This window comes from Triticum urartu, chromosome 2 (assembly GCF_003073215.2).
Source record: "Triticum urartu cultivar G1812 chromosome 2, Tu2.1, whole genome shotgun sequence".
Lineage (NCBI taxonomy): Eukaryota > Viridiplantae > Streptophyta > Magnoliopsida > Poales > Poaceae > Triticum > Triticum urartu.
In genome coordinates this window covers 536,233,730-536,258,648 of record NC_053023.1, presented here as the reverse complement: position 1 = coordinate 536,258,648, position 24,919 = coordinate 536,233,730, and the positions used below count along the sequence as shown (strand labels likewise).

Here is a 24,919-nt window from a genome sequence, read left to right as displayed (position 1 = left end):
CCGCTGGTATGGGTTTGTATAACACAACAACTTTCGATTCCTCCCTTCGACCATGCACCTTACAAGAGTGACTTTTTCCAGTAGAACATCAAGCATTTTATTCATCTACAAGAGCTTCACCATGAAAAAGGAAAGCAGAAAACTCATTGGCCCTAGCCAACATGTGCACTGCCAAGTTTCTGATCTCGAAAGACATGGACGAACGAGCAAGATTCAAAAGAATTGTTAGTCGTCTTGATGTCAAAAATGACTAAAAATGACCTTATGTTGTTGTGGGAGCCGTATTGAAACAATTGAATTAATAGGTGCTAAAAATAATTAAAACTAACTGAAAAAATGTAAGAGTGTTCTCAGTTTGTATTTAAAAAAACGAACCATACGAATTTAAAATGATGTATAAAAAATGAATTGAACTTAACATGACACCACATTTTAACAAAATTGTGGTGCATGGACTATATATTTTCGCTTCAAGCATCTAACACGTATACCATCCATGACCACACACAAATTAACAAGGAAATTACTTGAAAAAAGGTAATTTGTGTGCATGCATGACTTGCCTATGACACACAATTTCAATCGAACAACTATCAATAATTGAGGTGGCATGGAAGTACTCATGTGCAAAAAAATCTAGCCATTTGGATGTAGACTGACACGCAATTCCGATCAAAAGGCTATCAATAATTGAGAGGACATGAAACCACATATATGCAGAAAATTTCTAGTAGTGGAGCCTAACTATTTAGATATAGATATAGAGAGATATGATAATAATAATAATAAAATTGATCATTGCTAGGTCTAGGAAACCAATACATTTTTTACAAGTATATCTTAGTAACTAAAAGTATTGTCGTTTAGTGCAATTTTTGAGAGAAAACTTATATTAGTTGTCTTGGTTTTGATGTTAGGGCACCTCCAGCGCCGTCCTCTGCAACAGACACGTTTTTTGTCCGTGGACTGGTTAGCATCACTAGTCCGCGGACACTGATGCGGGATCTGACCATTTAATCTTGTCCTCTAAATGTATGCCCCTGATAAGTTAGCAACACTCAAAATATTACAAAAACACACACAATTTTATCGATAAATAACATGCAAATATCCCTAGTACACAATAGTTCAAATGTAAATATTGCATCCTAGATAACCGGATGTTCAATAAGTTTTTTGAATTCATCGATTCCAAATTCAACGATACTTGAGTCGGAATCGGCACATGTCGTCCCACACATACTGCCCCTTAAGCTTCATCCAATAATGTATGTGCGTGAATGGCTTGCCCTCGGACATGTAGTACATCATGACATCGCATGCAAGCTATACAACGTGTAGAGCAACATTGGGTGAATGAATGAATGAATTAAACCAACATGTAGAGCAATAAGAAGAAAAACTTTCAATCTCCATGGTTGACGAGCCAAATGGCCACCTTTGTCACCACTTGGTGAATTGCACTGCAATACTTCATGACGGAGTTGCAAATGGTGTACTATCAATGCCCTTTTGACTTCACATTACATTCACGGAAGACGTGCATGTTGTAGGCGTGAAGTTCTTTTGCTCATGGAATGAAGCATGCACACATTGCCAGCAGATCGAGCCCCTTGAGTTCATGCCTACAAAGTCCGCAAATACAACCAACCTCACATCGCACAACAACTCATCCTCAATGATCGAGTACCCTGTTATCGAATTACTCTAGGAAACAACAAGAAGTTCAACAAAAATGCTCAATGGAATTTGGCTGAACACCTATTGAGTGCGGTGTCCGCTATGGACGTCCTCGACAAGGAACGAAGGGTAGCTGGCTATGGAGGGACCCTGTGGGCAGGGGTGTAGTCCAAGGCGGGCTGGTGTGTTGGTGGGGGCTACAGACGCCCGAGGATGCCACAACGGTGGCCGGAGAGGCACAACTGTGACGGCAGACGATGAGGGTGCGGATGCAAAGCAGGGGCGGAATGATAGAAAAGTGGACCAGGAGGGGAGATTTGAGTGAGTTGGGGGTGTCGAAATTCTACGTGGTGGCGATGCAGACTCCCGCAAAGCCTAAACGGACATCCAAACGCGTCAGCGAACCGACAAGGTACCGTGTTGGGTGGCAAAATGATCGTTTTGGACGCTTGCAGAAGGTTTGAGGGGCCACATTGGATATGGGCTATATTTCAATCAAGATACAACAAAATTCTCTTTCTTTATTAAATACTCAAATGATAAGTGCTACATGTATGGCACGAAGTAACACTGCCCTGAAGCTTTTACAACTGAAATTGACATCCAAAAAAGCCCTCAAAAAGATGAAACTTGCCATTCAAATAGAAAGTTGTCATGCTTCATAACTAAAGTTGCCATTATCGGGTAACTAACCTTGCCAAAAAAAACATGAGGATGTAATTGCTTCATGCCACACGTGTGACACTCATCAGAGTCCATTAAATAAGGTGCTACATTAGATTTTGTCAAGGTGGTGTGCTTTAGATATATAGACATGGTGGAGCATTGGGACTGCCCTTTAACAAGGGTTAGACGGTTGATTCAAAGGCTTAAAAGTAAAAAAAATGGAAAGGTCAAGCAATTTGTAAATAGTGAATATTTTTAGATCACAAGAGCGAGTAACACTATAATAGCAGAACACAAAAATGGTCTTTTTGGAGAGAAAAAAAAGAACAGGAGTAAGTTTATATACAATTCACATGGGGAGTGCGCGTTTTGGCTCCCGGGAGCACATGCTCCCGGGTGAACAGTACCTTGAAAAAATAGTAAATGTTTTCAAAAAATTCTATAAATTTTTGTAGATGATCGTGTTGGTGTCGCAAACATGCTTGGCAGTTTTCATGTGGAACCGAGCAGTAGTGTTTCGTCGGTGAAAAAACAAATTTGGGTTGTCATTTTGTCTTTGATTTGCTTTTTTTTTCACAGGCCAAAATGCTTAACCTTTTTGCCTCAAAATTTACACGTATCATTTGTATGTGACAAAGATCATGAAAAAAAATTTATCTCACTTTTTTTGGCATTTGAAAAAAAATGGTCCCGGGAGCAAGCATGTGCTCCCGGGAGCCAAATTGAATTTCCCATTCACATGTACCTCTTTTTTGCATAGCTTTCCAAAGATTAAATTATAATTTTACTACGTTTCAAACAAAAAACAAAATCAATCGCCATTAAGTGTCTTAATTTTATACTAAATTTAGTATAAAATTGTATTAAAATTAAGACACTTATTTTGGGACGGAAGGAGTATTAAAAAAACCATTACCAAAAATGAAGTACTTGCATTAGACAGATGAATCAAAGGGCAAGAGCAAGTTTCTATCCAATACCTACATGCCCAAAATTTTCGGTAGTATTCCAAACTTAAATTTTTAATTTGACAAAGTTTCAACCAGAAAGCAAAACTAAAAGTAAGTTTCTATCCAATACACGTGTACCAAAAAAATTCCGTAGCTTATCAAAAAGTACTAGAAGTCCACTAAGTTTCAAACAGAAATACGAAAAAATAATAATACCAGGCACAAAAAGAAAATGTTCTGCAAAATGGAGTAGTAGGTGTACTCCCTTCGGTCTTTTTAGTCTGCATATTAGGTTTGTCTGAAGTCAATCTCATTCAACTTTGACCAAGTTTATATAAAAAATTATTGACATTTACATAACAACACCAACATTATTAGATTCATCTCGGAATATATTTTCATATTATATTTATTAGATATTATAGATGCTAATAATTTTTAATATAAATTTGATCAAACTTACTAGCTAAATTTGACTTTCGGCAAATGCAATGTGCAAAGTAAAAAGGACCGGAGGGAGTACATGCAAAGTTGCAATGGACATCGGACGAATACAAAATGGCAAAGGAGGGAATTTAAGGCTGGTCACAATGGACAAGAACATAAGCTAGTAACTTACACACTTCCCTAGACTATGTTACTACCTTCATAATGGGTAGGAACATTTATGTAGTGTCATGCAATGATGTATTTATTAGGTTATAGACTCATTGTTTTTTGGAGTGTGTGATGTTCCGGTAACTTAGCTAGTTACTACAAACACCTCTCTCTTCATTAAATATGTGCTACATAAACAAAATTGTATTAGAGTGTGTGATGTTATTTTTAAAGTTCCTCACTATTGTGACCAGCCTAAAAAAAGACGGTGTTGGGAATGGTCGCCTCGAATTTAATAGCACGAGGAGGGAGGGACGGATACTGCATCGCCATTGGTACTTGTAGCTGGAGTAGCTTCGGAAGGGGAGACGTTAGGGTTTCACTGAGCTTCCATGGAGCTGAGATCTCGGCGATGCCCGTCCGAGCAGCTAGACGGCGGACCGGACCGCATCAGCGTCCTCCCCGACGACCTGCTCCTCCTCATCCTCGCCCGACTCGGATGCGCCGGCGCCGCCGCGCGCACCGGCGTCCTCTCCCGCCGGTGGCGCGGCCTCTGGCCCCGCCTCCGCCAGATCGTGTTCCGCGACGTCCCCTACGCTTCGCTCGAAGCGGCGCTCGGCGGCGTCTCTCGCCCCCCTCCCCCGGTTTCCCTCCTCGAATTCCGCATCCCCGACAAGCGCCTCCCTGGGCATCGCAGGCCCGACTCCGCCGGCATCAACTCGCTGCTGCTCGCCGCAGCGGGGCTTGAGCCGGAGTCGCTCGTCGTGGCTCTCCCCTCGCACTTAATAGGCTGTACCCTCGTCCTCGACCTGCCTTACTTCCACCGCGCCTCCTCCATCGTGCTGGACATTTGTTCCATCCTCAGCGTGCCTGCCGGCGTCGAGTTCCCCGCGCTCGAGACGCTGTCTTTGTCGTGCTTCCTTCCCGACCTTGACTCCTTCATCCCCTGCTGCCCGCGCTTGCGCACGCTCCGGCTTGGCAGCCTCCTTTTGGGCGTCCTGTGCCTCAACTCTGTGTCGCTGCAGGAGCTTGTGGTGGATCGCGAGGCAGGATTGACAGACCATATCAGCATCGTTGCCCCCGTGCTCAGGCAATTGACCATGTCCTTCATATCCTCGAACCCCAGCATCTCCGTCTCGGCACCAATGCTGGAGAAGGTCTCATGGCGCTGCTGCTATAACGACGGCTCTATTGTGTTTGGTTTTTGGCTACTGGAGGAGGTGTTACTACGGACAGCAGAGACACAAGGACAACTCTCCGCTGCACATTCATTTTGGCGCCGTTCGTACCTTATCCCTACCTTCTCCTGCACAATCTACTACAAATTCTGACTAAATTAAATTTGTGAATGATATATATCTTGCCAATACTTTTTTCAGAGATCGTTGATTTTTCATGGTGAAGCGGATACCATTACTCAGGATATAGAAAAGCATATGATTGCTGAGTTTTCTATTTTGGAACTACATCTCCGAACAAGTGGACATATGTTTGGAGCACTCGCGTTTCATCTCCTAGGGAGTAATCGAATTTGTACTACTATGCAGAAGCTTAAGGTCATCCTACAGAGATCAGCGGTAATATTCTGCTCTGATTACATACCCCAATGATACATTGTGTAATAATTCGCATATAATTTTTGGTTTTAGGTGAAAGAAAGATGCTCACCAGATTGTCCATGTGAGTCCTCGGGCTGGAGAGTCCAAACTATCTCCTTGACTGCTCTCGAAGAAGTGGAGATCAACGGCTTTGAAGGAGACAATCATGAGCTTGATTTCTTGAAACTGGTACTCAGATGTGCGCCAATGCTTAAAAGAATGATTGTGAAGCTGTCAGATAAGGCCTCAGCAAGTAGCTATAGACGCACAAAACTATACAACATCTTCAGGGCCAATTCACCTGTGGAATTCTATGTCTATCTTAGCTCCGGTGAGTATGGTTGTCATTCATGAATAGCATGCTCCTAGATGCAGCAAGGATATAACTGTTAATCCTGATAACTTTCGTCGAAACCTAAAGTTTAGCTGTTCGTTATTTTCATGTTGTGCAGAATTAGAATATCTAGGGTGTCTGTATTGACCATCAAATTTTGAAGTCTGGTGCATATGTATCCCAGTTATCAGTTAAGAGATCTCATTAGTTAAATATAATTACTCATCAGTGGGCGATAAACAATTTGAATTTTTTTGCAGACTTCCATGCCTAAGTTGCACTTTTAATTTACTCAATCTTCCGTGTTGAATTTTTTATCATGCCCTTGTATTTTGCAGCTGTATTCAGGTTAATGTCTCATCTGAATTTCATTGTGCTTATTTAGTTCCAGTTAAAACTTAAATTATGTCTGAGGAGTGCTTTGGTATTGCTCTCTGCCGTCAGCATGTAAAAAGATAGTTTCTAGATTACCTGAAGTTAAGGTCTCATCTGAATTTTATTGTCCATACTTTGTTCCAGTTAAGTTCTGTTCGATGAGTACTTTTGTATTTCTCTCTGCTTACAGCTTGTATTGTGTTTTATCTGCCAGCGACAGCAATTTTTACTCATAACAACGACTCTTAAATTTGAGCACATTATGATTCTGATCAGACCTTGTTTCATCGTCTGCAGGGTTAATGCATGGTAGCCAAAATCGCCTGTCTACATGATTCTCACCCATACATCTGTGGACATGTGTTGTGCATCAACAAAACCGTTCTTTCCTGCAATGGCCAACTCTGTTACCTGTGTTAGGATTTTGCTTTGTTGCTTCAACCGATTATCTTAGGTGTTGTTTTGCCAGTGTACTGAAGCTTTATATGTGTCTATAAGTGGTACACTCTTAGTTAATTTCTGAATGGCTCCTATGCCATTCAGTAATCAAAGTTAATGCACTCAACCTGTGTCAGTTATGTTCTGCAAGCTAGTAACCAGTTAAGCTTATGGTTTCAATTGCTTGTCGCGCTGTTTCATTTTGATGATGCATTTGTGTGTTTTCAACAAAAGTAGATTGTGCAGCGATAGATGTTCACTCTACAGCTCATTATATTTATACGAGCCAAATTAACTTTCTGATCTGTTCACCCTCTGAACTTGAGAGTTGATTTCGGTTTCCTCCCTCCCTCTACATTGCAAATCATTTATCCCTCTCTTTTCTTCCGGTTCCCTCTGAACTTGATGGACAGAGGATGCAGCTAGGGTCCCTTTGTACAGCTGGTGATGAAGAGTTGCGTCACAAGCTCCAGGCATAATGTTTTGTACAAACTCACGCATCTGTGTGTACTGTTTGCTGGTGTTTCATTTGGATATATCTGTATACATTCAAAATTTGCCGATGTACACAAACACCAACATCAATGGTGTGTGTGATCCTGCTGATGTTTATCTGAGAGAGTAAGTACTCCTTGGCTGATCAAGAATTGACCAGGACAGAGGGGATCGATTTGTGAGGTCTCGATCTGTATTTCCATGGATGAAGTTCGAATCACAACGAGAGGAGGAAGATAACATGAGCTATTCTCTCTGAAGATAACATGAGCTATTCTCTCTCTGCCTATCTGTCTCCAGCCGTTTTCCTTACCGTGCTGATTACAGGCCCAGCAAGCTGAGACAGAAGACGAGGCTTGCGCGTGGGCTGTGTGATTGAACTTGGCGCCTCCTCCTGTGTACTCTGCACCTTGTCGCTGACAATCCCCCTTTATTGAGATACGGCTTGCCCCCAAGCCGGCGCGTGTGGGAATTTTTGCTTGATAGCTTCAAAGTCTTCCCAAGTTGCTAGATCAGCTGAATCACTAGACCACTGAAGGAGGACCTGAACCACCTTCTTGTCAACACGATGGATCACTCGCCTCTGCAGAATTTTCTCTGGTACTTGCACTGCCGCTTCAGGCGATGGTAGTTGAGAAAGAACTTGATGTGTGGGCTTGAGAACTTTGCATAGAAGAGACACATGAAACACCGGATGGACCTTGCTGGTGATTGGGAGATCCAGACGATAGGCAACTTCTCCCACACGTTCCAGAATAGTGTAGGGACCGAAGAATTTGTATGCCAGCTTATGATTAGCACGTGGAGCCACAGACTTCTGTATATATGGTTGCATTTTGAGAAAGACCTGATCACCCACAGAAAAGCTTCTTTCAGTTCTGTGTTTATCAGCTTGCGTCTTCATCCTTTGCTGAGCTCGTGGGAGTTGTTGCTTGATTGATTCAAAAACCACTTGTCTGTGTTCAAGCCACAAGGACAGGTCTGTTAAGCAATGGCACCATCTGGAGCAATGCCAAAGTGCCTAGGGGAGTGGCCATAGATAATTTCGAAGGGACTTTTTGCAGTGGCTATGTTGTCTCAACATAGCCGGTCCCAAGCCCGGGTAAAGGAGGAGGGTTGTGATAGGCTTGGCGAGCCAACGTAAAAACTCAGCCACTCTTATGGAGATGAAACTCAAAAGATTTTCGTTGGGGCGTAACCCTCTCAGCGACGAGCCACATCGGAACCCGGGTGTGGTGGAAAATGGGCAAGGGCCGGGCCGTTACCCCCCAAGTGGCGCGCCGTATCTTGACTCGGATACGGTGGCAGAGCGAGGATCGGGTCGTCGCATCCTTAGTGGCGCGCTACATCGATGCCCGGATGTAGTGGAAAATGAGCAAGGGTCTTCGCATTTGACTCGACAAGTGCGAAGGGTAAGGAAGCTAGCCGAGCCTATGAGGATTCGCTTAGGTAGCTGGAACGTAGGGTCTCTGACAGGGAAGCTTCAGGAGCTAATTGATGCAGCGGTGAGGAGAGGTGTTGATATCCTTTGCGTCCAAGAAACCAAATGGAGCGGATAGAAGGCGAAGGAGGTGGAGGATACCGGCTTCAAGATGTGGTACACGGGGACGGGTGCAAACAGAAATGGCGTAGGCATCTTGATCAACAAGAGCCTCAAGTATGGAGTGGTAGACGTCAAGAGACGTGGGGACCGGATTATCCCGGTCAAGCTGGTAGTTGAGGACTTGGTTCTCAATGTTATCAGCGCGTATGCCCCGCAAGTAGGCCACAATGAGAACACCAAGAGGGAGTTCTGGGAAGGCCTGGAAGACATGGTTAGGAGTGTATCGATTGGTGAGAAGCTCTTCAAAGGAGGAGACCTCAATGGCCACGTGGGTACATCTAACACAGGTTTTGAAGGGGCGCATGGGGGCTTTGGCTATGGCATCAGGAATCAAGAAGGAGAAGATGTCTTAAGCTTTGCTCTAGCCTACAACATGATTATAGCTAACACCCTCTTTAGAAAGAGAGAATCACATCTGGTCACTTTTAGTAGTGGCCAACACTCTAGGCAGATTGATTTCATCCTCTCGAGAAGAGAAGATAGGCGTGCGTGCCTAGACTGTAAGGTGATACCTGGAGAGAGTGTTGTACCCCAACATAAGCTGGTGGTTGCCGACTTCCGCTTTCGGATTCGTGTCCAACGGGATAAGCATGCCAAAGTCGCTAGAACGAAGTGGTGGAAGCTCAAGGGGGAGGTAGCTCAGGTGTTCAAGGAGAGGGTCATTAAGGAGGGCCCTTGGGAGGAAGGAGGGGATGCGGACAATGTGTGGATGAAGATGGCGACTTGCATTCATAAGGTGGCATCGGAGGAGTTTGGAGTGTCCAGGGAAAGGAGAAGCGAAGATAAGGATACCTGGTGGTGGAATGATGATGTCCAGGAGGCAATTCAAGAGAAGAAAGATTTCTTCAGACGCCTATACCTGGATAGGAGTGTAGACAACATAGAGAAGTACAAGATGGCGAAGAAGGCCGCAAAGCGAGCTGTTGGTGAAGCAAGGGGTCGGGCATATGAGGACCTCTACCAACGGTTAGGCACGAAGGAAGGTGAAAGGGACATCTATAAGATGGCCAAGATCCAAGAGAGTAAGACAAGGGATATTGGCCAAGTCAAATGCATCAAGGACGGAGCAGGCCAACTCTTGGTGAAGAACGAGGAGATTAAGCATAGATGGCGGGAGTACTTCGACAAGCTGTTCAATGGGGAAAATGAGAGTTCTACCATTGAACTGGACGACTCCTTTGATGAGACCAGCATGCGTTTTGTGCGGCAAATCCAGGAGTCTAAGGTGAAGGAGGCTTTAAAAAGGATGAAAGGAGGCAAGGCGATGGGCCCTGATTGTATCCCCATTGAGGTGTGGAAAGGTCTCGGGGACATAGCGATAGTATGGCTAACCAAGCTTTTCAACCTCATTTTTCGGGCAAACAAGATGCCAGAAGAATGGAGACGGAGTATATTAGTACCAATCTTCAAGAACAAGGGGGATGTTCAGAGTTGTACTAATTACATGGAATTAAGCTGATGAGCCATACAATGAAGCTATGGGAGAGAGTCATTGTGCACCGCTTAAGAAGAATGACAAGCGTGACCAAAAATCAGTTTGGTTTCATGCCTGGGAGGTCGACCATGGAAGCCATTTTCTTGGTACGACAACTTATGGAGAGATATAGGGAGCAAAAGAAGGACTTGCATATGGTGTTCATTGACTTGTAGAAGGCCTATGATAAGATACCGCGGAATGTCATGTGGTGGGCCTTGGAGAAACACAAAGTCCCAGCAAAGTACATTACCCTCATCAAGGACATGTACGATAATGTTGTGACAAGTGTTCGAACAAGTGATGTCGACACCGATGACTTCCTGATTAAGATAGGACTGCATCAGGGGTCAGCTTTGAGCCCTTATCTTTTTGCATTGGTGATGGATGAGGTCACAAGGGATATACAAGGAGATATCCCATGGTGTATGCTCTTTGCGGATGATGTGGTGCTAGTTGACGATAGTCGGACGGGGGTAAATAGGAAGTTAGAGTTATGGAGATAAACCTTGGAATTGAAAGGGTTTAGGCTTAGTAGAACTAAAACCGAGTACATGATGTGCGGTTTCAGTACTACTAGGTATGAGGAGGAGGAGGTTAGCCTTGATGGCCAGGTGGTACCTCGGAAGGACACCTTTCGGTATTTGGGGTCAATGTTGCAGGAGAATGGGTGTATTGATGAAGATGTGAACCATCGAATCAAAGCCGGATGGATGAAGTGGCGCCAAGCTTCTGGCATTCTCTGTGACAAGAGAATGCCACAAAAGCTAAAAGGCAAGTTCTACAGGACGGCGGTTCGACCCGCAATGTTGTATGGCGCGGAGTGTTGGCCGACTAAAAGGCGACATGTTCAACAGTTAGGTGTGGCGGAGATGCGTATGTTGAGATGGATGTGTGGCCACACGAGGAAGGATCGAGTCCGGAATGAGGATATACGAGATAGAGTTGGGGTAGCACCAATTGAGGAGAAGCTTGTCCAACATCGTCTGAGATGGTTTGGACATATTCAGCGCAGGCCTCCAGAAGCTCCAGTGCATAGCGGACGGCTAAAGCGTGCAGAGAATGTCAAGAGAGGGCGGGGTAGACCGAATTTGACATGGGAGGAGTCTGTTAAGAGAGACCTGAAGGATTGGAGTATAACCAAAGAGCTAGCTATGGACAGGGATGCGTGGAAGCTTGCTATCCATGTGCCAGAGCCATGAGTTGGTTGCGAGATCTTATGGGTTTCACCTCTAGCCTACCCTAACTTGCTTAGGACTAAAGGCTTTGTTGTTATTATTTGTTGTTGGACTTTTTGCAGTGGCTGAATGCCAGTTGGTGTTGTACCAATATTCACACAGAGATAACCACTTCGACCATTTGGAGGGATGTGCACTGACAAAGCAACAGAGGTAGCACTCAACTTATTGATATACTCTTCCTGTTTGCCCGTCGGATTGAGGGTGTCGAGCTGAAGTCATACGCAGCTGCGTCCCCTGGACATGTTGGAACAATTCCTTCCAAAACTAGCTGGTAAATATACGATCGCGATCAGATACTATTGACAAGGGCATACCGTGTAGCTTGTAAACAAAATCTAAGAAGGCCTCGGCCACTGTATGCACTGTGAATGGGTGGTGAAGTGGTATGAAATGACCATACTTGGACAACTTGTCGATCACTACTAGGATACAGTTATAACGCCCAGACTGCGGCAGCCCTTCAACGAAGTCCATGGTAACCATTTCCCATGGAAGATTAGGGACTGGCAGCGGCTGAAGGAGACCAGGGTATGGTACTCGCTCTGGTTTCGCTTGCTGACAGACAAGGCAACACTGAACTACTTGTTTGATGAAGGTTTTCATACCAGTCCATCTAAATAGCTGATGAATACTGTAGGATCGAAAGTATGTCTAGAGGGGGGGTGATTAGACTACTTGACCAAATAAAAACTTAACCTTTTCCCAATTTTAGTTCTTGGCAGATTTTAGCTATTTTAGGACAAGTCAAGCAATCATCACACAATTCAAGCAAGCATGCAAAGAGTTTATGGGCAGCGGAAAGTAAAGCATGCAACTTGCAAGAATATAAAGGGAAGGGTTTGGAGAATTCAAACGCTATTGGAGACACGGATGTTTTTCCCGTGGTTCGGATAGGTGGTGCTATCCTACATCCACGTTGATGGAGACTTCAACCCAAGAAGGGTAACGGTTGCGCGAGTCCACACAGGGCTCCACCCAAGGGCAACGGTTGCGCGAGTCCACGGAGGGCTCCACCCACGAAGGGTCCACGAAGAAGCAACCACCCACAAAGGGTCCACGAAGAAGCAACCTTGTCTATCCCACCATGGCCATCGCCCACGAAGGACTTGCCTCACTAGCGGTAGATCTTCACGAAGTAGGCGATCTCCTTGCCCTTACAAACTCCTTGGTTCAACTCCACAATCTTGTCGGAGGCTCCCAAGTGACACCTAGCCAATCTAGGAGACACCACTCTCCAAGAAGTAACAAATGGTGTGTAGGTAATGAACTCCTTGCTCTTGTGCTTCAAATGATAGTCTCCCCAACACTCAACTCTCTCTCATAGGATTTGGATTTGGTGGAAAGAAGATTTGAGTGGAAAGCAACTTGGGAAGGCTAGAGATCAAGATTCATACGGTAGGAATGGAATGTCTTGGTCTCAACACATGAGTAGGTGGTTCTCTCTCAGAACATATGAGTTGGAATGATGTGTGTGTTATGATGGCTCTCTCACTCAATGAGAAAGAGGTGGAGGGGTATATATAGCCTCCACACAAAATCCAACCGTTACACAGTTTTCCAATCTCGGTGGGACCGAATCAGAAAACTCGGTCTGACCGAAATAGTAAACCTAGTGACCGTTAGGAATTTTGGTGGGACTGACATGCAACTCGGTAGGACCGATTCGGTTAGGGTTTGGGCATAACGTAATCTCGGTGCGACCGATTACACAAACTCGGTGAGACCGAATTTGGTAATTAGCTAACCAGAGAGTTGGTCAGGCAAACTCAGTGGGACCGATTTGCTCTTTCGGTGAGACTGAGTGGAACTCGGTGAGACCGAAAAGTTACAAAGGGGAAACATTGAGTTTACATTGCAATCTCGGTGGGACCGATTCGCTCTTTCGGTGGGACCGAAAAGTTACGAAAGGGAAACAGAGAGTTTGCAACCCCATCTCGGTGGGACCGAGATCCTTATCGGTAGAACCGAATTGCTAGGGTTTGGCAGTGGCTAATGACAAGTGAAACTCGGTGGCGCCGGATAGGAAGAATCGGTAGGACCGAGTTTGGCTTAGGGTTTAGGTCATATGTGGATATGGGAAAGTAGTTGAGGATTTTGGAGCATATCATTAAGCACATGAAGCAAGAGGCTCATTAAGCAACACCTCATCCCTCCTTGATAGTATTGGCTTTTCCTATGGACTCAATGTGATCTTGGATCACTAAAATGTAAAAGTGAAGAGTCTTGAGCTTTTGAGCTTGAGCCAATCCATTGTCCTTAGCATTTTGAGGGTTCCACTTTCACATCCATGCCATGCCAATCATTGAGCTTTCCTGAAATAATTATCTTGGAATAGTATTAGCTCAATGAACTATATGTTGTTATGAATTACCAAAACCACCTAGGGATAGTTGCACTTTCAATCTCCCCCTTTTTGGTAATTGATGACAACATACAGATCAAAGCTTCGACAAAAGATAATAAGCATGAAATATATCGTCGCTTTGAGAAGTATGTGATAAGTAAGAGCTCCCCCTAAATTTGTGCATATTTAAAATTTGCTTTGGACTGCAAATGCACAAAGAGTTAGAGTCATGGGTTACTCTTCCATGTCACATACATCTTGGTGGAGCGCTCAAAATGATGAGATTGAAATACATGCACTCATCACCAAGAATAGTGAATGATCACAAACGATAGATAGAATGATAATATTTAAGCAAGCATTAAGCAAACATTAAGTGTAGCTTATGATCAAACACATGATCATCGATGTCTCACAGACAAGCAAACAAAGTTCGAAAAACCACCAAATAAAGCAAGAGAGAAAAGCAACACTCTCTCTCGAAGCCTATGATCTATACATCTTCTCCCCCTTTGGCAACAAGTTACCAAAAAGTTCCTAGAAAATGCATAGTGCTAAGTCGACGCTCAGGCTTGATCTTCAGGTGGTGGTGGAGTCCGGATCACTCCAAGGACGAAGGCTTCAGTAGATGTAGAAGTAGTCGCTGGAGTTGGAGCTGAAGTAGATGCTGGAGCTGAGGCTGTGGCTGGTGCAGATGTTGTAGCTCTGGTGTCAGCAACTGGCAGTGCAGACGACCTCGGACCTCGTGGCACCCTCGCAAAAGCATGAGTCATGGTCCTGCCTCTCCTCTCATTAATGTCCTCCTGGAGCTGCTCCACTGCAGACTGAACTTCCGTTACCTTGACATCCAAGTCATAGAACTTCTGTTCCATGATTCTCTCTAGGCTCTGCTGATTCTTAGTGAGGTTGGCCAGACTTTGCTCAATTCTCAGCATGGATGCAATCAAGTAACCGAGCTGCTCTTGTTTGGTCTTCAAGAAGTAATCAGATGCCTCCGCTTGAGTAGGCATCCTGGCAGCTTTTTCCTTCTTCGCCTTCTCCTTCTTTGCAAATGCTTGGGCAGATGATGGCTCGTTCTCAGTCATAACAACTTCATTGTCCTTGAAATCTGGACGGATGGGCAGGTGTTCCTTATCCAACAAATATACGCCCGTGCCCATCTTGGAGTTGATGAGCTCCTGAATCTGAGGGGCATATCCACAACTCCTCTTCTGATCAGCAGCTGTCCTCTTAACGGTTTCCACAATGAGACTCATGACCTTGAATTTTTGAGGCACATCAAAAACATGAAGCAAGTTGATCGCGTGACCTCTGATCATCTTGTGATCTCCAGACTTGGGCAGAAGGGTGTGCCTAAGGATCCAGTTGATCGTAGGCAATCCTGATAGAAGATAATGCACCGAGCCAAATTTAAAAGTGTCAAGTGCTTCATTCGGGATCTCCTTGTACATGTTGGACATTGAGTTATGATCCATCTTCTTCTTGGCATAAATGTCCAAGTCATCATCTTGCTCCTCTGGGGCATTAATGATCTGTGCCCACTCAGCCACTGTGGATTGGTACCTTGTACCCTCAGACATCCATGTGATCCTGCCATCCGGATAAAAGTGAGCTGTGGAGTAGAACTGCATGATGAGTTCCTCGTTCCACTTTGTGAGCTTCTGCCCAACAAAGTCCTCTACTCCACACGCTCTGAAGCTGTCCTGGACTCCTGGGTAGTACTCTTCATTCTCCTTGATATAGGTCCAGTCGACCCATCTCATGTCACATACAATTGGCTTCTTGTCAAGCAAAACAGTCTCATAGAGATCTTGCTGCTCCTTGGTGTGAAATCTGTAATCCACGGCAGCCCTTCTCCTAGAAGCATACGGATCTGCTTCTCTCCACTTCCTTAGCCCTGAATCTCTCCTGAGCTTCATATCCTCAGCTACAGGATGAGCATCGTTGTGGTCTGGGATCTTGGGCTTGAGCTTTCTAAGGACACTCTCTTCCTCTTCTTCAGTAGCTTCAGGCACTGGGGCCTTGTTCTTCTCTGCAGCAGGTATACTCCTTGTGTTTCTCTTTGGTGCTGTCTTAGGCTTAGATGCAGCCTTGGGTGCTTCCTTGGGCTTGGATGCAGCTCCCCCTGACCTTATGGCATCTCCCATAAGTTTGGCTGCCTTGGGCGCTGGTGCAGCTGCCTCTTCTTCCTCCTCCTCTTCTACCATGATGGAGGCTCTCCCAAGCACTTTGGCTACAGTCTTCTTTACTCTCTCCTTCCTCTTCTTTCCCTCAGCTGCAATGGGCTCAATGGGAGCAGGCTTCTCAGTTGAGACTCTAGCCTTTGACATGGGCTGCCTGCCTGCTGGCCTCTTGATTTTCAGGCCTGGCTTTGAGCCTTGAGCTGGCTCAACTCTCTTGGAAGTGGCCTCTTCCTCTGCCACATAGTCCTCATCTTCAGAATCAGACGTTCTCTTCTTCCTTTGACGTGTGGCAGCCTTAGGCAGATTGCTGGGTGTGCTCCTGCTGCCATCATCTAATGAACTGGAGGGGCTAGTGCCCTCACTCATCACAACTTGCTGCTCTGAGAGGTTCTGGCTGTCACTTTGATCAGACATGTTGCAAACTGACTGCTAACCCTGTGAATAGATTATGGATGAGATAGAGTGGATGAGCATCACAAAGTGCAGAGGTTTTTGCAAAAGAATAATCCAAAAACTTAGTTTTAGTTTCCCACTGAAATCATCTCGAATCTACCGATTTTCAAACTCGGTGATACCGAAGCAGTTTTGGAACCTAAACTGGTGAACTCGGTCAGACCGAGTCACAGTTCGGTGGCACCGAGACTGCCAGGGTTTCACTGAGTTCAAAAATCGATCACACCGATAGTAATTCTCGGTCAGACCGAGTTTTACTTGTGCAATGGCATAAGCCAAATCGGTGGGACCGAGTTTTTCAACTCGGTGGGTCCGAGATGGTTTCGGCGGAAACCTAAACCTAGAATTTTCGAATCAAACCTAATCTATGAGCGTTTTGACTGGATAGAAGTTTATCAAACGTGGCCAGAAACAATATGATCACAATGTGCTAGGAATCAGATTGAGGAATAGCACAAAGATCAAGTCCATACCCTAGTTCGGCGGGGACTTGCTACGGCGGCAACGGCGGGGCAGAAATTCCGTTGACGGCGACGGAGACCAGCGACTGGAGGCTGCTGGCGGCGAGAAGACGATCCGGAGACCTCGGGGGCAGAGCAGGCTATCGCGCGGGCGAAGGGGTTCGGAGAAATTTCCAAATTTTGCCCGTGACTATATATAGCCCGACCCTGTCGGTGTGACCGAGTTGAACAACTCGGTGGCACCGAGATTCATAACTGCGTGCAGTTACTGAAACTCGGTGTGACCGAAAGGTTCAAATCGATTGCACCGAGATCGAAAACTTAGATCAACTTAATGATCTCGGTAGGACCGAAAGTGGAGTATCGGTCAGACCGAGAATCATAAAGAGGTTTTGGAAGTTTAAGTCTATGACGAATCGGGGACTCCGAGCACTCCTCACACAGAGTGGTTCGAATCTGACTTGATCAAATTTTGTGATGCAGCATGAATAGAGTTTGAGACGAGAAAAGCATAGATAGCTAGAGGAGGTTCTTAGGCATTCTTGTCCATCCACTTGGCAAAAGAAGATAAAGCCAAACAATCAAAGCAACAAGTGGATGTTCTCGAATGAGTAAAATATGCAATCAGCATGCTCACACAATAAGATAGCAAATGAAATATGTGGCAAAGCATGCACAACCAATTCTAGCATCTATCAAGCAATTTGCGATGACTAGGTCATCTATATATGAGTATATTGACTTAGGAGTCAAGTGAGAACACTTGATCGTAGGTCATACTCATCGTTTAAGCTCAAGTGGGGTTACCACTTTTACATAAAGCATTGTTTTGTTCACATCTTTAGAGTTGCTTTAGCTCAAGTCTTAGAGTAAAGCTCCCCCTAGATGTGATATCCCCCCTAAGAGGGATGAACTAACCTTGGGTTTTGTCGATGATGACTTCATGTAGATATTGAAGATGTGGATGCTCAATGTTGATGTAGATCTCTTGGAGCTATCCATTTGAGTGAATTGCACTTTCAATACCTACATGGGTTAGTCCCACAAGGAACAAACAAGGATATCCATAGACATAGAGTGATGCACACAAAAGATGATGTCCATGAAAACTTTTAGGTTACCTTGTCCCTTGTCTTACCAACAAGAGGGTTTGTGACTCCTTGAACTAGTGCAAGATGTGGAAGTTGATTGCACTTGTTCTTGCCAAAATGATAAGAGTGAAGTATGTTGGCGGAGTCACCCTCAAGAACTCTCTAGTTCTTCTTCTTTTGGATCCACATCATCTTGATGGGAATCCTTGGAGTTGTAGTCGTACTTGATGTAGTGGTACTTGAAGAAGTCTTGGGAATCCACTTGACTAAGGTCTTAGGAGCTTCTTCAAATGCATCAATTTCCTCTTGAAGCTTGTCCTTTCCTTTTTGCTCGTAGTCTTGTGGTGGAAGATCATCTTGAGCTTGTGTCCCCTTGAAAGAAGTATACTTTTCTTGTTGAGGGACAAACTTTGTCTTGGGGTATTGATCTTCTTCCCATTCAACTCCATTTGCATTGAACTTTCGTTCAAAACCAACACCTTGATTCTTCCGGTGCATTCCTTGCTTGCGCACAATTTCTTCGAATTGCTTACTCCCGGCAAGGCTTTTGTACACTCCTTTCTCTATAATTCCCTTCAATAAGCTATTTTCTTGCTCAAGTGTAACTTGGCTAAGAGAATCATTAGTGGAATCAAGAGAACTACTAGAAGCAACAATATTGGATTTAGCATGATCATTGTTACTACTAGCGGAAGAACCTTTCTTGTTAGATTTGACTTGAGGCATGTAAGTGGATAAGAGTAAATGCTTGGCAATGTAAGAAGAACTTTTCTTGCGGAGATCATCATTGATTGCCTTTAAGAACTCATGCTCTTGCTCAAGATTGAGCTTTTCAAAGCGTAGCTTCTCATGAGCTCTTAAAAGTTCTCGATGATCTTCGAAGATAGTGTCATGAGCTAACTTAAGAGTTTTTAGTTCTTTAGTTAGAGCCTCAATCTTCTCCTTATCATTGTCATTTGTTTTATCTTGATTAGCATGATTAATTGGCCTTTTATCATAGTATTCATCACTAGAGTTGTCACCAAGCAAATCATCACCTAACAAGTCATCTTCATCACTATTGAAATCAACATACTCGGGGTGTGTTACCTTAGGACCTTTGGTCATGAAGCATCTTCCAATTCCTTCATTTGGTGAGTCAAATATGTCATAGGAGTTGGTTGACACAAGTGCTAGACTGGCAACACCTTCATCTTGAGTATCTTCGGAGTCGGAGTGATAACTTCTCTCGGAGTGGCTGTCGGAGTCGGAGCCGGATACCCATTCACCAACATGAGCTTGATGTCTTCGTCTTGTGTAGCTCCTTGATGATTTTTCCTTCCTTTCCGAATCCTTGCTTCTCCGTGAGTATCTTCGTTCATAACGATCATCTCTACTCCTTCTCTCTCTTGGTGGTGATCCTTTGCTTCTTCTTTTTGGAGAATCTTCTCTTCTCTTGTAGGGAGCCGTACACTCATTGGAATAGTGTCCGGGTCTTCCACAGTTGTAACAGTTTCGCTCTCGACTAGAAGATCTTTTGTCATTGTAGGACCTTGATTTGGAGCTTCTATCTTTGCTTCTACTCTTGTAGAACTTGTTGAAGTTCTTCACCATTAAGCTCAATTCTTCATTGAAGTCTTGTTTCTCACTTGATGATGTAGGGGCTTCACATGAGGCTTTATAGGCACCACTTGACTTGTTGTGAAGTTCCTCTTTATCCTTAAGTGACATCTCATGAGCAACAATTCTTCCAATCACTTCCGTTGGCTTGAGATCTTTGTAATTGGGCATCATTTGGATCAATGTGCACACGGTATCATATTTTCCATCCAAGGCTCTTAGGATCTTCTTGATGATGAATCTATCGGTCATCTCTTCACTTCCTAAGCCGGCAATCTCATTTGTGATGAGAGCAAGTCTAGAGTACATTTCAGCGACACCTTCACCATCCTTCATCTTGAACTTGTCAAGTTGGCTTTGAAGCACATCCAACTTGGATTCCTTGACGGAGTCGGTACCTTCGTGCATATCAATCAAAGTGTCCCAAATTTCCTTTGCATTCTCAAGGCGGCTGATTTTGTTGAATTCTTCGGGGCATAATCCGTTGAAGAGAATATCACAAGCTTGAGCATTGTATTGCAACATCTTCAACTCATCCGCGGTGGCTTCACGGTTTGGTTCTCTCCCATCAAAGAAGTGACCTTGCAAACCAACACACACAATAGCCCAAACAGCGGGGTTATGTCCAAGAATATGCATTTTCATTTTATGCTTCCAACTAGCAAAATTAGTACCATCAAAGTAAGGACCTCTACGGTGATAATTTCCCTCGCTAGATGCCATACTCTCCTAGGTTGTGAAACCAAGGCTATGACCACCAAAAGCTATGGAGATCAAGCAAATGGAGACCAAAGCTCTGATACCACTTGTAGGATCGAAAGTATGTCTAGAGGGGGGGTGATTAGACTACTTGACCAAATAAAAACTTAACCTTTTCCCAATTTTAGTTCTTGGCAGATTTTAGCTATTTTAGGACAAGTCAAGCAATCATCACACAATTCAAGCAAGCATGCAAAGAGTTTATGGGCAGCGGAAAGTAAAGCATGCAACTTGCAAGAATATAAAGGGAAGGGTTTGGAGAATTCAAACGCTATTGGAGACACGGATGTTTTTCCCGTGGTTCGGATAGGTGGTGCTATCCTACATCCACGTTGATGGAGACTTCAACCCACGAAGGGTAACGGTTGCGCGAGTCCACACAGGGCTCCACCCAAGGGCAACGGTTGCGCGAGTCCACGGAGGGCTCCACCCACGAAGGGTCCACGAAGAAGCAACCACCCACAAAGGGTCCACGAAGAAGCAACCTTGTCTATCCCACCATGGCCATCACCCACGAAGGACTTGCCTCACTAGCGGTAGATCTTCACGAAGTAGGCGATCTCCTTGCCCTTAAAAACTCCTTGGTTCAACTCCACAATCTTGTTGGAGGCTCCCAAGTGACACCTAGCAAATCTAGGAGACACCACTCTCCAAGAAGTAACAAATGGTGTGTAGGTAATGAACTCCTTGCTCTTGTGCTTCAAATGATAGTCTCCCCAACACTCAACTCTCTCTCATAGGATTTGGATTTGGTGGAAAGAAGATTTGAGTGGAAAGCAACTTGGGAAGGCTAGAGATCAAGATTCATATGGTAGGAATGGAATGTCTTGGTCTCAACACATGAGTAGGTGGTTCTCTCTCAGAACATATGAGTTGGAATGATGTGTGTGTTCTGATGGCTCTCTCACTCAATGAGAAAGAGGTGGAGGGGTATATATAGCCTCCACACAAAATCCAACCGTTACACAGTTTTCCAATCTCGGTGGGACCGAATCAGAAAACTCGGTCTGACCGAAATAGTAAACCTAGTGACCGTTAGGAATTTCGGCGGGACTGACATGCAACTCGGTAGGACCGATTCGGTTAGGGTTTGGGCATAACGTAATCTCGGTGCGACCGATTACACAAACTCGTTGAGACCGAATTTGGTAATTAGCTAACCAGAGAGTTGGTCAGGCAAACTCAGTGGGACCGATTTGCTCTTTCGGTGAGACTGAGTGGAACTCGGTGAGACCGAAAAGTTACAAAGGGGAAACATTGAGTTTACATTGCAATCTCGGTGGGACCGATTCGCTCTTTCGGTGGGACCGAAAAGTTATGAAAGGGAAACAGAGAGTTTGCAACCCCATCTCAGTGGGACCGAGATCCTTATCGGTAGAACCGAATTGCTAGGGTTTGGCAGTGGCTAATGACAAGTGAAACTCGGTGGCGCCGGATAGGAAGAATCGGTAGGACCGAGTTTGGCTTAGGGTTTAGGTCATATGTGGATATGGGAAAGTAGTTGAGGATTTTGGAGCATATCATTAAGCACATGAAGCAAGAGGCTCATTAAGCAACACCTCATCCCTCCTTGATAGTATTGGCTTTTCCTATGGACTCAATGTGATCTTGGATCACTAAAATGTAAAAGTGAAGAGTCTTGAGCTTTTGAGCTTGAGCCAATCCATTGTCCTTAGCATTTTGAGGGTTCCACTTTCACATCCATGCCATGCCAATCATTGAGCTTTCCTGAAATAATTATCTTGGAATAGTATTAGCTCAATGAGCTATATGTTGTTATGAATTACCAAAACCACCTAGGGATAGTTGCACTTTCAAATACGCTTGTATGTTACTGGGAACCCGGAATGTCCTCCGAGAGGTGAGCTATGAAATGCACTGACAATTCTGGACTGTAGCTCACTGTCTGCACCCACCCAAATGCAACCATATGTGCATAACAATTCATTCTTCAAGGAAAATTTACTATCTTCCTACGGGTCCATGGTTAATTTCTGGACGAGTTCGAGAGCAACTTCATCATGCTGATAACTTGCAATAATATCAGGAAACCAAGCGAGAGATGCACTGGAGACAGTTTGAAGTTCAACTGTAGTATGGGGTCGACGCAAAAGAGCATCAGCGACACTGTTTTTTGTTCCTTTGCGATACTGAATAATGTAACGCAACCCCATCAATTTTGTCAGTGCTTTTTGCTGCCAACTGGTGTGTAGACGCTGATCAGACAAACTAGTTGGACTGCGCTGATCAGTTTGTATAATAAATTCACTGAAGAGCAAATACTGATGCTAGTGTTCAACAACTAAGAGAATGGCCAAAAAATCTTTTTCATAGACTGATAGGGCTTGATTGCGTGGGCCCAATGCCTTGCTTACATAAGCGAGGGGGTGGTCGTCTTGCATCACTACTACACCAATGCCCACATCACAAGCGTCGGTAGCAACCACAAAGGTTTTCTTAAAGTCCGGTAAGGCGAGGACCGGTGCTGTCACTAGGGCTTGTTTGAGGGAACTAAAAGCAGTGTCTTCAGTTTCAGACCAATGAAACACTGTTCCTTTCTTCAGAAGTGCAGTGAGAGAGCGACAGATTATCCCGTAATGACGGATGAACTTTCTGTAGTACCCTGCCAGACCAAGGAAGGCACGAACTTCCTTGACATTAGTTGGTGTAGGCCATGTGTCAATTGCTGTGATCTTGGTGGGATCCGTGGAAACACTAGCTGCGCTAATTATGTGACCAAGATACCCAACTTGCTGTTGGGCAAATGCGCATTTGGAGAGCCTGACTCGCCATTGGTGCTTAGCAAGCATTGACAAAACCTGTTTCAGATGTTGCAAATGCTCCTCAAAGGTGATGCTGAACACCATGATGTCATCGAAGAAGACAATAACATATTTACGATTCCCTGGGGACAGAGTGTGATTCATTGCAAATTGAAATGTGTTGGGAGCTTCAGTCAGACCACATGATACCACTGTGAATTCGTAGTGACCAAGATAGGTTTGGAAAGCAGTTTTGTACTCCTCACCAGGAGCTAACCTGATTTGATGATAGCCTGATCACAAGTCGAGTTTAGTAAACCAGCCAGCACCAACCAATTCATCAAGGAGCTCATCGATAACCGGTATAGGAAATTTCCCTTTAATTGTTATGGCATTGAGATGACGGTAATCAATGACTGGTCGCCATGTCTCATCCTTTTTCTTGACCATCAGAAGATGAGACGAAAAGGGACTATTGCTAGGTCGAATGACTCCACTGGCCAGCATCTTTTGAATCTGACGCTCTAGTTCAGTTTTCAGAGCTGGGGCTATGCGATAGGGACGCAATGCGACTGGTGTTGCTCCAGGGATAAGTGGGATGGTGTGGTCATAAGCCCGTCTAGGAGGAAGACTTGTGTGAGGTTCAAAAACTTGCTTGAATTGATCCAAAATAGACTGCACTTCCGGATGAATTGAGAGGTTCTCAGTAGTGAGCAGGGAACAGAACTGTAACATAGCCACTTGAGGAAGAACTGCTGCAGAACCCAGTAGTGTATCTTCTGAACCCATATGAGAAAAGGATACCCAATGGTTCTCCCAGTCAACCAGCATGGGACTGTGTGCGAACAGCCAGTCCAGCCCAATAATGCCATCATAACTGCCTAGAGGAAACAACTTGAAGTCACAACTAAACTTATGTCCAGAACAAGACCATACTCCTTTTAGTAGCTGCTGATGACAGGGAACCGTAGCTCCATTGGCCATTTTAACTGAGACCTTCTGTATAGGTGACAGATCTTGCAGTTTGGAAGCAACAGAAGTAACCAGAAAAGAATGTGTGCTTCCAGAGTCAATGAGGACTGTGAGATTAAGTCCCTGTAACTAGATCCTGAGTTGCATTGTTTAAACTGACACATCAGTTTTCCCACCCAGTGCTGCTGCTGAAATTGATAGCATGTCAACCTCATGCTATGCCCTGTAGTTGTCTGTCTCGGAATCCTTTGAATTTTGCAGAAATTCAATCATTTCTTGCACTACATGGAGTTGGACTTCTTTCCCACAAACATGGTCCTTGCCCCATCTCTCTCCACATGTAAAGCAAAGTCCATTAGCTTTGCGAAAGGCACGCAGAGCTCCCCATTTGTCTGCCGAAGAATGAGCAAGAGGAGGTCGTTTCTCTTCAGATAAACACTGGACAGACTGACTTCCACTGGCAACTGGTGGTGGTGGGAGTGGAAGAGCAGAAACTTTGCGCTGAAAAGGAGTGGCCACAAGGGAAGGTGCTGAACCAGATCCCAATTCTTCATGTAACATAGCAAGTTGGTAAGCATTATCCAAGTCCACTGGTTGTTGGATGCCTACAGCAAGTCTGACTGATGGTTTCAGACCGTCCATAAATCATGTCACGTAATGAACATTGTTGGGTGAACTCTCATATGCTGACAGCTGATAAAATAATTCTAAGAATCTATCCACATAGTCTTCGACTGAACCAGTTTGTTGTATGCTGAAAAATTTCCTCAAAATTGTTTGATGTAAGTTGCGGCCAAACCTTGATTGAAGAAGGCAACAGAACTCATCCCATGAGATGTTTGGT

At 44.6% G+C, this 24,919-nt stretch overlaps 1 protein-coding gene across 1 annotated transcript; it reads left to right on the top strand.

Annotated features, from left to right (window-relative positions):
- The first annotated feature begins 4,186 nt into the window (after positions 1-4,186).
- LOC125537228 lies at positions 4,187-6,778 on the top strand. Its single transcript, XM_048700533.1, has 4 exons — positions 4,187-5,176; positions 5,273-5,470; positions 5,543-5,822; positions 6,498-6,778. The coding sequence occupies exons 1-4, from the start codon at positions 4,286-4,288 to the stop codon at positions 6,533-6,535; spliced, it is 1,407 nt and encodes a 468-aa protein (XP_048556490.1). The 5' UTR covers positions 4,187-4,285; the 3' UTR covers positions 6,536-6,778.
- The last annotated feature ends 18,141 nt before the right edge of the window (positions 6,779-24,919 follow it).

What these genes read in the sequence shown, in the direction of transcription:
- LOC125537228 (XM_048700533.1), top strand. Translation starts at nt 4,286, where the DNA reads ATGGAGCTGAGATCTCGGCGATGCCCGTCCGAGCAGCTAGACGGCGGA. An exon ending in TCATCCTACAGAGATCAGCG is followed by an intron (nt 5,471 to 5,542) that starts GTAATATTCTGC and finishes TTTTGGTTTTAG; the next exon opens with GTGAAAGAAAGATGCTCACC. An exon ending in CTATGTCTATCTTAGCTCCG is followed by an intron (nt 5,823 to 6,497) that starts GTGAGTATGGTT and finishes CATCGTCTGCAG; the next exon opens with GGTTAATGCATGGTAGCCAA.